This window comes from Poromitra crassiceps, assembly GCF_964638095.1.
Source record: "Poromitra crassiceps genome assembly, chromosome: 2".
Lineage (NCBI taxonomy): Eukaryota > Metazoa > Chordata > Actinopteri > Beryciformes > Melamphaidae > Poromitra > Poromitra crassiceps.
This window is the reverse complement of record NC_139624.1, coordinates 60800079-60814819: the sequence shown is the minus strand read 5'-3', so window position 1 is coordinate 60814819 and position 14741 is coordinate 60800079. Positions and strand designations below refer to the sequence as shown.

General features: G+C 45.2%; 1 protein-coding gene across 1 annotated transcript in view; it reads left to right on the top strand.

Annotated features, from left to right (window-relative positions):
• Positions 1-1437: 1437 nt before the first annotated feature.
• wnk1b (WNK lysine deficient protein kinase 1b) overlaps positions 1438-14741 on the top strand; it is a gene marked incomplete at its 5' end in the record, with an annotated part of 328259 nt that continues 314955 nt past the window's right edge. Inside the window, one exon of the mRNA XM_083662628.1 lies at positions 1438-2382. Within this exon, the coding sequence (XP_083518754.1) occupies positions 1438-2382 (945 nt within the window). The remainder of the gene's footprint in view (positions 2383-14741) is intronic.

Here is a 14741-nt window from a genome sequence, read left to right as displayed (position 1 = left end):
TGTGTTGAATTTAACTAGCTGGCATAAAACGGACAGAATTACTGGCGGCTAACATTATATTCGTGTGGGCTCAGTTTTGAGATAGAAACACAGCAGCAGCAGCCTATAATGGAGCGACTTCATGGAAACAGGCGAGTTGAATTCACAGTTGAAGACTTGTAACGTTACTCACATTAGGTTGAAAACAGAAAAGAACGTGAAGTTTCCTCTTTGTCTTAACATTTTCACAACACAACCGTCTTCTGCTTATCCTCCCCCCCTCCTCTCCCCTCTACGGCTTCTCTGAACTGGGGATAGTTTGCGCTTGTTTAACACCGCCCGCGCGTCCCCCGTGCGTCGCGGCTGAGTGGAGTTGGCCTTTTTTATTATTAAATCTGCTAAATTTTAATTCGAACAGATAAATATTCACGATGGTCCGATGTAGAAGGCTCAGAGGTCGATGGGGGTTGGTTGGCCCATCGACAATGGTCAATGTCATTGTCCATCGTGCCAACCCTACCCAGTACCCACCCTGCCTCCATCGTCAGTGTGTGTGTATTCTCCGGGACATTTTGGCTGTAAAGTAGCTGGTGTATTTAGCGATTTACCATGCAGCTTGTGGCCTGCACATAAACAAGTTAGTTTCATGTCCTGACCCCTCACTCTTTTCTTTACAGTGACTGGGACCGAACCAGACCAAGCGGGGCCAGGCTAGGCCAGGCTAGGCCAGGCTAGGCCTACCTAGCCTTCTCTCTGTAGGCCAAGGACCTCAAGGGAATCCTCCCTTCACCCAGAGGAGGTGTCTTTGGCCTGTTCACAAGAGTACTTTACCAGGCCTCCAAAATCATCTGCAACAGATTGAATTCCGATCATATTTTGTCTTATCCGGTCTCGGGAGGTGGTGCTTTTCTGCTACATCTCCAGTCCTTCCATGTCGTGGTGGTCCCTCTCTGGATGTTGGCAGCAGGATGGATGCGGGCATTGATTTGACGGGTGTCATCGTGTTGCAGCGCTCACACTCCGCCTCCTTTGACTGCTTCCTCTTCTTCCTCTCGTCCTCTTCCTCCCCGATCAGTAAGAGACAGCCCCTTCCTCTCTCCCGGGGCCCCCCTGCCCCTGAGCGCTGCAGAGAAGGGCCCTGGAGAAACTGTAGATTGTGTTGTTGAAACAACAAATCTTGCAAAGAGGAAGGAGAGTGAATAAATCTTCACTAACAAACTCCCAAGCACAACAAAGTTTGAGTCATTGATATATCGGAATATTTTCTATTACCCATCCTCTTCCCCTTTTCTATGAATTGTTTGAGTTTGATTGGAAGTTGGAAGACTTCCCCTTAAGAAAGCTTGCTGGTCGAGATTTACTCACACATACACGCAGTTTACACATAGGTTGGTCTTGACTACTCACAGAAAAGGTTTTTATTTATAATTTTTGAATTCACTTTTATCTCGGAGAAGAATGTCTGAAAGCAATAGCAGCAGCAAAGCGGTGAAATTCATTGCTCCTGCCCCCCCTCCTCCCTCTTCCTCCCCATGTCTGTCACCCCAGACCCCCCACAAGAATGTGAACGGTGCTGCCAGTTTAGACACGCACGTTGTGGAAAAGCTCGGCGGACACCCGGAGGTCCGACGTCGGCGCCATACGATGGACCGAGACTCTAAAACAGCCGAGCACCGTTTCTTCCGGCGCAGCGTCATCTGCGACTCCAACGCCACAGCTTTGGACCTGCCCAGCAAGGCGGCCGTGATACTCACTTCGCCTCCAGACTGTGGGGGGCCTCCCAGGTTCTTCCCTCCACAGCCGTCGGGACCTGGGGCAGAAGGTGCTGAGGATGGTGAGGCACCTAGATGCCCCTCTTTGCAAAGTACCACACTTGAGCCCTGTCTTGGCAGGGCGGTTGCAGAGGGGCACAGAGGAAATGCTGGTGATGTTTTAGGCTTTGGCGGTATAATGAGCGATGTTGCAACTGACAGCAGCGTTGGCGTTGGTGAAGATGGAGCAGTAAAAGAGCCCAGCCCGACAGTATTGGATGTTACCGACAAGACGGCGGGCAAACAGCCCGCTGTTACGTTGCCCCCTGGAGGGTCGGAGGACAAACGACAGCTGGTAAAAGGCGGGAAAGTGATAGAAACCGTGGATGAGTGTAGCAGTAGTAGCAGTACTACAGAGGAAAAAGAGAGGGAGACGGAGGAGGAGAAGGGGCTAGCGAAGGCCCGGGCAGAGCAGAGAGAGGCAGAGAAGCGAGTGCAAGAGGAGGAGGAGGTGGAGACCAAAGCGGTAGGGACCTCGCCCGATGGACGCTTCCTGAAGTTTGACATTGAGATCGGAAGAGGCTCCTTTAAGACGGTGTATAAGGGACTGGATACAGAGACGACTGTGGAGGTGGCCTGGTGTGAGCTGCAGGTAGGTCCATGCAAACATGACACCCCTTCAATGTCTAAGCTTCCTTTCCCTTTATCAGTCTAGTCTTAATTGCCAGCCGCCACAGCATATGGGTGGTATTGTTTTCACTGTGTGTGTGTGCGTGCGTGTGTGTGTGTGTGTGTCATCATGGCAGAATGTGGTCCTGGAGACACCTATTCTAGCGGGAACTACCACAAAATCGGTTTTGAGTACTTTGCCAGTTGTTATATGTCTGTCTGTCTATCTGTCTGACAGATTTTGTTAATGCAATAGCATCACAACCATGCAAGATGCAGTCATGAAACTGTGCAGGTGTGTAGTTGAGATCACAGTGAAGGCTGATCCGAGGAAGGGGGCCGGAGGTAGGGGGGTAGGAAGCAGGGAAGGGGGCCGGAGGTAGGGGGGTAGGAAGCAGGGAAGGGGGCCGGAGGTAGGGGGGTAGGAAGCAGGGAAGGGGGCCGGAGGTAGGGGGGTAGGAAGCAGGGAAGGGGGCCGGAGGTAGGGGGGTAGGAAGCAGGGAAGGGGGCTGGAGGTAGGGGGGTAGGAAGCAGGGAAGGGGCCATTGGCCCCTCCACTTTACGCCCCTGGCTAGCCCACATCAACTTGCCATCACGGCTTGTGGGATCCCACTGCAAGATGGTCTCTAGTTAAATTTGAATTCATTTTGAGTTTGTGATTGTGAAGTGACTGCAAAGCGACTCGTCTGTGAGGAATGAATTCCATCCGGGGACTGGAGTTTTACTTATCTCTTTTTAGTATTTACTGTACGTGCTATTTTTACTTTGCGTTCTTGAAGTTGCTGATATGTGAGAACTTCCTGTTAACCCAGCTGCTTTCCTGTGTAAATGTGAAGGTTCATGGTATGTGATTACAATCTGATTGACATTGGAGATTAACACTGATTGCGTCTCAGGTGACAAAGTTGCATGTGTGCATATGTCAGAAGTGTGTCAGGAGTGTTTTCTGCATTATAGATAAAGGCTGGTGAATCATTTGGCAATTTCTTTGTCCTCAGCAGGCAGCAAAGTGAGACATGGCGTCAAAAATGTATGCATATGTTTCCTGGCAACAATATATTCATCTGAATAAAGCAGCAACATCGATGCAGCTGCAGTTCAGAACTTCCCTTTAAGGCAGTCACAGATGATATTTTCAGATTAAACTCGCTCACTCAGTCACCCACCCACCCACTCACTCACTCACTCACTCACTCACTCACTCACTCACTCACTCACTCACTCACCCACCCACTCACTCACTCACTCACTCACTCACTCACTCACCCACTCACTCACTCACTCACTCACTCACTCACTCACTCGTCCTGTGACCTTGGGGGGGCGTAGGGGTGTCCTGATGGATGCTTGGACAGTCAGAGATCCCCACAGCTCTCGGTCTTCTGCTGGGCATGTTAGGGTTGAGAAGATGCAGCTAATCCATTCCTTGATGTTATCTAGCCAGGATTTCCTCTGTCTGCCTCTTCGTCGTTTGACTTCTACTGCCCCCTGTAGGATATTCTTTGACAGGGAGGTGTGTCGTGAGATGTGTCCATACCAGGTAAGTTTGCGGCGCCTAACGGTCATAAGTAGTGGTTCCTGTTCTCCGGCACGGGTGGTGATTAGCTGCCTTACATATTCTGTTGTGCTGTGTTCTTTGTACGAGGTGCGTCTGCTGTGAGTGTCCAGCTCTCACATCCATAAACCAGAGTGGAGGCTGCCAGTGATTTATAGAGCTTGATCTTCACAGTGAAGCTGATGGTGTTGCTTCTCCAGATGCTGGCCAGTCTTGTCATGGCTGAGGTTGCAATGCCAATTCTTGTTTTTATTCCTTTTGTAGAGCTGCCCCTAGATATTTAAAATCATTCACCTATTCGTCTTTGCCCATTCATCCTGATGATGTTGTTGTTTCTGATTTCCCCCCCATTTTCTCCCCAATTGTACTTGGCCAATTTCTCCCCCTGCTGCCCCAGTCGCTGCTCCACCCTCTGCCGATCTGGGGAGAGCCGAGACTAGCACCATGCTTCCTCTGACACGTGCACAGTTGCCAGCCACTTCTTTTCACCTGACAGCGGGGAGCTTCACCGGCAGGACGTAGCACATGGGAGTAGGGTTGTCAAAAGTATTGATAAAAGTCAATACTGAAAATTTTAAACAGATACAATACTCATTTGCAACAGGTACCGATAGTATCGATAAGTATCAATACTAAAAATTTGAAACGGATACAATACTCATTTGCAACTGTATCAATATCAGGAGTGCTTTCTCTTAATGAAAAATCAAACATACCACTGATTTCTCCCTCTCTGTCATTGGTGGGTATCTTTTGCTTCAACAAGTTCAAAGTATTCTGATAGGCTGATGACTAGAGCAGGTGTAATCTGCTGTGTTATGATAGGCTGATGACTAGAACAGGTGTAATCTGCTCTGTACGGTCAAAGTTTTTAATGAGTTTGATCAGGCCTAGATTATGGAGAAGCGTGCATCTGTTTGTCCGTCCATCTGTCTTTGTTTATTCTTTATGCCTCTTGATGTGACTGTTGTCATCCCGCCGCGTGGTATCGAAAATCGATATTTTCCTGGGTATCGGTATCGAAGTAGAAATTCTAATGCAGCGACCAGGACACATACTGTACCCCCACTTTCCCACCCGCAGACACCAGCCAATCGTGCCTGTATGGACACCTGACCAAGCCGGAGGTAACATGGGCGTGTGAACCTACGACCCTCGTGCTGGTAAGCAGGGAATCTACCGCTAGACTACCCGGACGCCATCCTGATGTTGGTTGATGCGGATGTTTGTTGGCTGTGGCTATATTGACTAGATTAAGGTGGTTTAGGGTTATGCATCTCACTTTTGACTTGCTTTGGGTTTGAGACATCACATCATTTACCCCGGTGCATGTGTCTCTTGTGTAAAGTTGAGCTTTCGCTGTGAACGGATGTGGTGGACGCCGTCTCACATTGGCATCACCACAGCTTTCATACTTGTCGTCAGAGCAGAGGATGAGGGGGAAGATGCTGAAACTACTGTCGTCTCCATGAATGATGCAAGGCCAATCAGAGTAAGAAATAATGTTGCCTTGTGGTATGTAGTGTGGGAAGAGGAGCTGTAACTCAGTGGACTGCATCTTTTGAAATATACTTGGCTGACTGATTATTACTTCTTCTTCTTTTGGCCATAATTCGTGCTCCCCCATTGGCCAATCATTGTAATTTGGAAAATGCTGGGATGTAGTGGTGAGATGCATAATTTCGCAAAGTTTCATCAAATCCAACCAGTGGTGAGTGGTGACTGAGGTATTGCGTGGGACTGACGGACAAACAAACAACCAAATGGATGGAAAATGATCCATAGATCCCAATTTATCCCCCATCATTTCATTGTGGTGGAGGACAAGCCCACATGCTTTCCATTTGAGATGTCTCTTACTGTTGTACATCTCTTTTAGTTTCAGAGCTGGGGGAGGACTTCTTATATTTGTTGATTTGTGGAAACTCTATCCCCTCACTGTGGCTCAGGTTTCTCCTATCGCTTAAGGCTTTGTTTTGTCCTTGCTGCATCCCTGCAGTGAACCTGCTCTGTGCCTCCAGTATTAACGGCTGATGCTGTCTGTGTCTTACCACAGGTCTCATAAATCAGTATTGGGAGAGGAGTAGGATGCTGAACAAACAGGCCCTGAAATTAACTGAATGTGTGGGTTTGATGGGCTGGTAGCTCTGGGTGACCTACTAGCTAAAACATTGAATCCACCTGCCTGTTTTCTGTTCAGGATGTCTGCAGGATGGTTGGAGTGGGAGTAGTTCACTTGTTACCAGAAGCTTACTGGCCCAAATTCCCAAACAATGGGGCAAATCCGTGTTGGGGAAAGTGAATGAGTGCTGTCTCTCAGTGCCCTTGAGCGAGGGAGATAACCTCTCAGCTGTTCCAGTGGATGTGCTTGGTGGCTGACAGTAGAACACTGTGGTTGTCAGGGTGGGAATTTCGTCATTTTAGGGGCAAGGCCATTGCCTTCGGCGTCGCACATTTTTTTATGGAACAAGGTCACATGCCAGGGCACAAAGGTCATTGCTCTATTGACAGTGTGAAGAGTGATTTTTCTGAAATGTGTGTTAAAATGAGTCAATTACACCTCCTTTGTATAGGCCAGGCTACATTAAACTGAGACCACTGACACTTTTAAAGCAACTGACAGTAGCAGGCTGGTAGCAGGGTACTGCCAAGGTGGTCTTAGGGATCTCAGGGCATGACGGCCAGTGGGAGGGGCAACGGAGGCCATGGCCTCTGTGTAATTCCCACCCTGGTGGTTGGGCAGCTCCCACTGTGAACATGTGGAACTGAATGAAGGAGAGCACTGATGTTCAGCAAAGCGTCTCTAGATAAATAAAGGTTACAAACAGACAGAGTCATTCTTTCACACAGTGTCTTAGAGGCTGGTAAAGTATGAAACATGAGACAGGATTGCACACAGTTCACCACAGGATGCTGTTGCTACACTCTGGTCTACTGGTGCAACTTCTGCTGTGTGTGTGTGTGTGTGTGTGTGTTTGTGTGTGTGTGTGTGTGTGTGTGTGTGTGTGTGTGTGTGTGTGTGTGTGTGTGTGTGTGTGTGTGTGTGTGCGTGCGTGCGTGCATGTGCGATCGTGACAGAACGAGGGTGGGGGTTAAGGCAGAGAGAAAGTGAAGAAAATGCAGAGAACCCTCACAGCTTGGCTTGTTGACAAGTAGGCAGAGAGACAGAGGTGCCTCCCAGAGTGGAGATGTAGGCTAATGTCTCAGCTGGTCATATGACATTCAGGCTACTGACTTAGCACAGCTTTTTAGTGGAAAGCAGCTATGGACTCACGTGGAACAGCTTGCCTTGATGTCTAAACACTGGCTTCTGGGTCAAAGACACAAACATACTGTATTGAGTATTGATACATCAACCATGCTTTTTTCTGTTCCGCCTATTATGAGAGAGAGAGAGAGAGAGAGAGAGAGAGAGAGAGAGAGAGAGAGAGAGAGAGAGAGAGAGAGAGAGAGAGAGAGAGAGAGAGAGAGAGAGAGAGAGAGAGAGAGAGAGAGAGAATATATTTTCTTCCATTTTCACACATAGAGGAATGTTGGACATGTCTGATCCTGAACGTTTAATAGTAATAAAATGTTAATAGTGCTCATTGGAAGTAATGAACTTAAAACCACATGCTAGCCCTGCCTGGCCCTGAGGTGGAAACTAGGCTAGCCCTCTCTGACCCTGTTGTGGAAACCATGGTTTTGGGGCTTGTAGTGGAAATTGATCCAGTATGTGGCCCTGGAAACCAGAGTAGCCCTGGTTTGCCATCATGCCTTGTAGTGGAAACCAGCCTAGAACTGTTTGGTCCCTGTAATGGAAACCAGGCCAAACCTAATTGGCCCTGTATTAGAAACCAGCCTAGCCCTGTTGATCCCTCTAGTGGGAAGCATACTCGTCTTATGTGGCCCTTAAGTGGAACCCAAATCAACCATAAGCATCAGACTAGTCAGATGAGAATGTGTAATACAATGAAAATCTGTGTATATTTCTGTGTATGATTGTTTCCTGTGTGTGAAGCATGGCTGTTTTTGACAACCCCAGCCCCATCACGAGATGCTCCTCCAGTCCTCCTGAATCCCAGGAGCTAAACTCACTTTCATCTGATGGCCCGTTTCTAGGAGACGCTTATTTGTTTGGCAGGAAACAAACTTGTAGTCTCTTTCTGTGTTTCTCTCTCTTCGTCACACATGCAGTCCAAAATGCTGAGTCCAAAATGTCTTTATCGGGTCAAACTCGGGCCTCGAATTGATTTGAAAGGATAATTATTAAAGATGAATTACCGTGATAATGACTTTATTAGATAGTATCAAATAGAGAATGACAAGAAAAGATGGGGACTGACATATATTACACGCATTCATACTTGAGAGCTGGACAGTATACTACAGAAGTCTCATTTGCTGCTTTGGTGACCCACTTCTGAATGAATGCAACCTGGCTTACACATAGAGTACATTGCTTTAGTCTTACTGTGTAATTCAAACTCTCTGGATGATTGGAATTTAATAAAATCATATATTTTATACTATTTATATACGTTATGTAAGGGTATCGAAAACCTATGGTGACTGTATACACTCAGAGATAAGCCTTATCTACAGAGCCTCGCTGTAATCCTCTGTGTGTGTGTGTGTGTGTGTGTGTGTGTGTGTGTGTGTGTGTGTGTGTCAAAGCTGACTGAGCAACTGCTGACATGTGGCAGAATGGTGGGAGTAAAGTTACACACACACACACACACACACACACACACACACACACACACACACAGACATTGACAACCAAACACATTCACTCACTGGGTGGGCATGGCAACTGGAGAGCTGTGGGAGTCAGAAGCATCTGGAACTTGTCGTGTGTGTGTGTGTGTGTGTGTGTGTGTGTGTGTGTGTGTGTGTATGTATTTGTGGTGGGGGCGGGGGGTGGAATTGTGCTTCCATCATTTTGAGTGTTTGTAATATGTAGGGCTGGGTTAAAAAAGATTGAATATATTGATCGATATTAAATATTGAATCGATATTGAATCGATATTCATGTGAAGGAACAAGTATCGATACATAAATCCCAGTATCGATATTTTACAAAAAAAAGAATATATATATATATATATATATATATATATATATATATATATATATATATATATATATATATTTTTTTTATAAACATAGGCTATAATATTATAGGCTGTGTGTAGTAGTTAAAACATCGTTTCAAGTTGACGTTTATTTATGTTTGTAGTTGAAACAAAAACATAAATACTGTAGGCTACATGTGCATTGTGCATGCACCATGAGCCAGATGCACAGACCTCAAATCTGTTTGCACTATAATGTTTGTGAACTGGAAATGTTCATGAGCTGTATTTAATTTTATTTAATTTTATTTACAAAGCATTTATACTTTATGAAACACTGTTTACAACATGCTGCTGTTCAATGATTCTATAGTGGAAATCTACATTTGTTTGGCTTCTCACAGAAGACTGTAAAGAAAGAGACAGAAGACTGTAAAGAAAGATAAGATGTTGAATGACTATGACTATTAGGGATGCACCGATATGAAAATTTTGGCCGATGCCGATAACCGATATTAACATTGCTGTTATGGCCGATAACCGATATTTACCGATGTCGATATGATCTGTATAAAAGCACATTTTTATGATCATCACATTTTGTACATACTGAAAAACACATGTTAACACTGAATTTGAAAAAGTTATGCATTTCTTTATTTGCAAAGCCTTTGGAAAAGCCCATAAATCATAGATTTACTGCATTATTTCATATCAATGTGAAGAATTTGGCTGATAATGATAACCGATATTAACATTGCAACATCTGACCGATACCGATATGACCGATATGTTAAAAAAATGACCAACATCGGCCGATACCGATATGATTGCCGATATATCGTGCATCCCTAATGACTATGTTGGTCATGTTTAAATAAAAAAGAATTACATGATGTAACTGCTTGCTTTATGGTCAATTCTTAATGTAAATATTAATATTTTTTAATAATGCACAAGGTTAGAGGGTTCCTTGCCATTATCAAAGCAAAACTGGTATTGTAACTAAAATATCGATATCGAATCGTATCGGAAATCGTATCGACTTGGGACCTTGTGTATCGGAATCGTATCGTATCGGGAAGTCAGTGGCGATATACCCAGCCCTAGTAATATGCATGTGTAACAGTGTTTGTCAGTTGGGTTTCTTGAATTCTGGTGTGTGTGTGTGTGTGTGTGTGTGTGTGTGTGTGTGTGTGTGTGTGTGTGTGTGCGTGCGCTTGAGTGATTGTGTGTGTGTGAGAGTTAGAGAGGGTCAAGGGTCATGAAGTAACTTACTCCAGTGTATTTTGTCATTTTTAAGATATTTCATGTGTTGCTGGGTTTTGCCCTGGTCTACTGATTAGCCACAGTGTTCGCCAGTGTATTTTGTTGACAAATAACCTTATTTTCGGCTCAAAATCCTAAAAATAAGCTATTGAATGGGTGATGATGTCTGTGACGTATGAGTGAATACAGTAAATAAATACCTGAGAAAGAAACAATCTGGAGCACACGGTCAAATTTAAGGCAATTTAATAAGTGCAAGCAGACTAACGTTTCGACACACAAAGTGTCTTCTTCAGAGTCTTTTTGACTCTGAAGAAGACACTTTGTGTGTCGAAACGTTAGTCTGCACGTTTCGACACACAAAGTGTCTTCTTCAGAGTCTTTTTGACTCTGAAGAAGACACTTTGTGTGTCGAAACGTTAGTCTGCTTGCACTTATTAAATTGCCTTAAATTTGACCGTGTGCTCCAGATTGTTTCTTTCTCATGTGTTCACTCAGTCCCCTTTTCTGAGAAGCACCGGTTGGGCGCAGTTCGTCAGCTAAAGCGCGGATTTCCCTCAGTAAATAAATACCCTCTCCCGCTAGCTGTCAGCTGCTAGCTACGTTTGCTAACTAACTGTTCACCAGGCTCAAAACGCTGCGATAACCAGTTCGAGTCACACTTTTTCCATAAAGTCCATGTGCGTTGATATCTGTTGGCCGGTTTGTTGACAATAAGCAATATTTTGCTTTCTAAAATAACCGAATGACCGGAAACAGTATTGCTGCCACTTCCGTTTTATCGCAGACAAAGAGTATACTGAAGACAAGATGAGAAGCTGCTCTGCTTCTTTTACAACAGCACCTGCAGTAATTACTTTGCAGTGGATCAAACTATAGGCTTCGGTTCTTATAATCTAAGCTCTTTGGCACAAATAGTGACGTGCGTTGTTGCAGCACGTGCGCATGTATGTTTCCATAGAACAGCAACGGTGAAACAGGTAGGAAAAACTGACTGGAGGCTTTAAGCTTGAACGAATGTAACATTTAGTAGCTTATGTAAAGGTGCCTTCTGCCTTGTTTGACAGAATGGATGGATGACAGATATAACAAATGAATTGTTAAATTATGAAGTTGTTAACAATAGCTTTGATGTTTTGTGTTAACTATAGAGCTCAACAGGCACGTGACTTTTCGTGAAGTAATTTGGCCCGGAAGTAAGTTCCGCCTCCATTTTCTCCATAGACATTTCGATAAATCCAAATATAACGAGTTTTAAGGCTCGAACCAAGCCAACAAGTCTTCCAGAGAATCTTGAGTGACCATAAAACATTCGGTATATGCGAGAACAAAAAATAACAACGGAGGGAGAATGGATTTTCTTTCCCACTTTTTTATTTGGATTTATCTAAAAATGTCTATGGAGAAAATGGAGGCGGAACTTACTTCCAGGGCAAATTACGTCACGAAAAGTCACGTGCCTGTTAAGCTCTATTTGAAAGCCCTCATTTGGGTTGAAATCAGGTGGGAAATTACCTCCAGTTTGCTGCTGGTAAAACTTTGGCAAGTAACCAACCATAATTGTTTTCTTCTTTTTTTGTGCTGAATTCTATCCATGTCACTGGTGAAATAGTGAAAGTGGTTGAATATTGGGATACATCCATGAGCAATTGTGGTCATAAGAAGAAAATGTGTTTCCTAGTCCGCTTGAAATGAGGACTAGAGGAACTAGAGGACAGAAGTGAACTGTTGTAAGAACTGAAGCAGTGAAGGAACGGAGAAAGTAGGGAGGGAAAGGAGAGAAAAGAAGCACTGCAGGAGGGGATGGGGGAGGAGGGGTGAAGGTCAAAGTTCAGCCCCGTTGTGTCAGAGGTGGTGAGGGAGCCTGTCTATGTGTTAGACGTGTGGTTCGGGGCGTGTGGGGTTAGAGAGACAGACGTGAAAAGCAGTGCGAGAGAGAGACAGACCTGTGTACAGGTGGTCAGAGAGGTGGGGCGGTGGAGAAAGGCTAGAGATGGGAGGGAGGAGAAAGATGGGAGGAGGAGGGGGAGAGGGTTAGGAGCAGACACAAACTCATGGGGACAGAGGGAGTAGGGACTATGTTTCTCAGGCTCTTAGGCTCTCAGCAACACAAGGTGGATTAGCCCCCCTGTACACACACACACACACACACACACACACACACACACACACACACACACGCTCACTCACTAGGGGCTTCAAGGCTCTCTCCCTCAATAGCAGTCATTCAATCAGTGCCATAAGAGGGAAGCTGGCCTCTCAATTCAGAAAGCTCTTTTGGCTTGTGGACGTGTAGGACTGGTGCTGAACGCTTGGTGTGTGCCTCTACCTACATCTGTCATGATAAAAGCTGCATTACATTTGATTATATAAATAACATTTTATACCTAAATCATCACATGGCAGATGAATGGATTGCATCCAGTAAGGCTGTAAAGTATGGCTCATAGTATTTTGAGCATTGCAGATACTTGGAAGCTTTTTTCTTTTCTTTTTTTTTAATAGAACAGAACACAAAACAAAACAGACAAACAGGCTTGGAAAAAAGAAAATATACCGGAAATACAATACAATACAATACAATAAACCCGGAAAAGTCACACGGCAGACGTGCTGTGTATTTCTCATATCGTTTTGACTAATCCTGGCTTCCTCTGACGTTAATATATCAATCAAATGTTTTCCAGTTATTCCTAGGCTGCAAACTTGTTTTAACATGCAAATCGGAGTGTTTTCTGACGAGAATAAAGTAACGTTAACGCTACGTTATGTCAGACTATTTCTCACCCCATGCGAAAGCCCCCGCCTCGGCCATGAGAGGCGAGGGGCACGCTGTTGCTCCTGCACGCGCCCCCGCGGCCCAGAGCTTGGGACTCGTGCATGAGCATACGACTCTCTCCCGCCTGACTGGCCGGGAGAAAGTGCTTCCAAGTCGGACTGATAATATAAACAACATCATTTGAGCTTATCCAGGTAAGATATTAATAAAGTAATGACACATTCAGCGGGAAACTAACTATAATTAAGACGTGCCAACTTTGACAACGTTTGGTTCAGTATTTTAAGAGCAAACAGGTTTTTTTAACTTCCTGAAAAGTTGCTGTTTTGGAGATTCGAGGTCCTGGAACGACAGCGACGATAAGGTGCTTATGCACTTGTAAGAGATGTACATGGGATCCCGCAAAAGGGGTACATGAGGAAACGACTGGTTGAGTCACCCATCGGCCCTAACCTCATCGAGGTAGGCTAGAAATGGCTCCCAGATAACTAGACATTTTCCAAGTGAGTTGGTTCTCAGGGATCTGAGTCTCTCCATCCGTATAACAGAGATCATATCCATCAACCACAGTTGAAAAGAGGGTGAAGAAGTGGACTTTAAAATGTGTTTTTTTGCAAAAGTTGTCCCCAGTGTCAAAGACTGTTGCACAGCTGTAGGGAAGTTCAGAGAGGATGTCAAGCCGAAGGTGGCAAGTTCTGCCTCCGGTTGAAGGGTTATTTTGTAGGCCTTAGAGTACCAGTCAAAACACCTTAGTCCAGAATCCCGTCAGTGAAGGGCAGAACCAGAACGCATGAGACAGAGTGCCCTCCGACACCTGACACCTGTCACACAGTGGAGAGACAGAAGGGAAGATCCTGTGCAACCTGTGCTCAGAATAGTGAAGACGATGGGTGACTTTAAATTGGATCAGCTGGTGTCTACTGTTAACTGAGCAGAGTTTCACCACAGGCGGACTCCTATCCCATATAATGTCAGATAACTCAATGCCAAGTTCCCCCTGCCATCCTTCTCTAATCCTCTGCAGTTGTCAAACAAACATACAAATCTAGAAATCAGATGCTTGGAGTGAGGAGGGCTCACCAAAACATCGAAAAAAACCTGCTCATTTGGGAGCGCTTCAAAGGTATGAATCTTGGAATGTACATAGTTCCTGATTTGCAGGTATCTGAGCCATTGCGTGCCAGGCAACCCAAACTTTCTCTTCAGTTGATCAAAGGATGCAAAATGACCATCTATATATAAGTCTTTGATGGAAACCAGCCCCTTCTCACTCCAGGCATGGAAGGTTCTGTCTGACCGTGAAGGCAAGAAAGAGTGATCAAGACAAATTGTTGTGTGGACAGAAACATCTGGTAAACTCAAAACACTCCTAATTTGGTTTGGCAAAGAGGAGTTGGCAATAGAGCTGGCCTCCATTTTCAACCACAGGGGGGCCACAAGAGTTAAATTGTCAGGGGTCCCTTGCCGCCAAAACATCAGAGTCCTGACATTGGCAGCCCAGTAGTAGTGCCTAAACACTGGTAAGGCCACTTAGAAGCTTGTTGAACCTAGGGATTGGTATCGAGTTTCGATACTTACTTGGCACCGAAATGGAAACATCGATACTAAGGGGTATCGAAGCCTCCCTTGTCAATCGATACCAATTTTCGATACCAAAACAAAACAGCGCCATTGAGCCTATA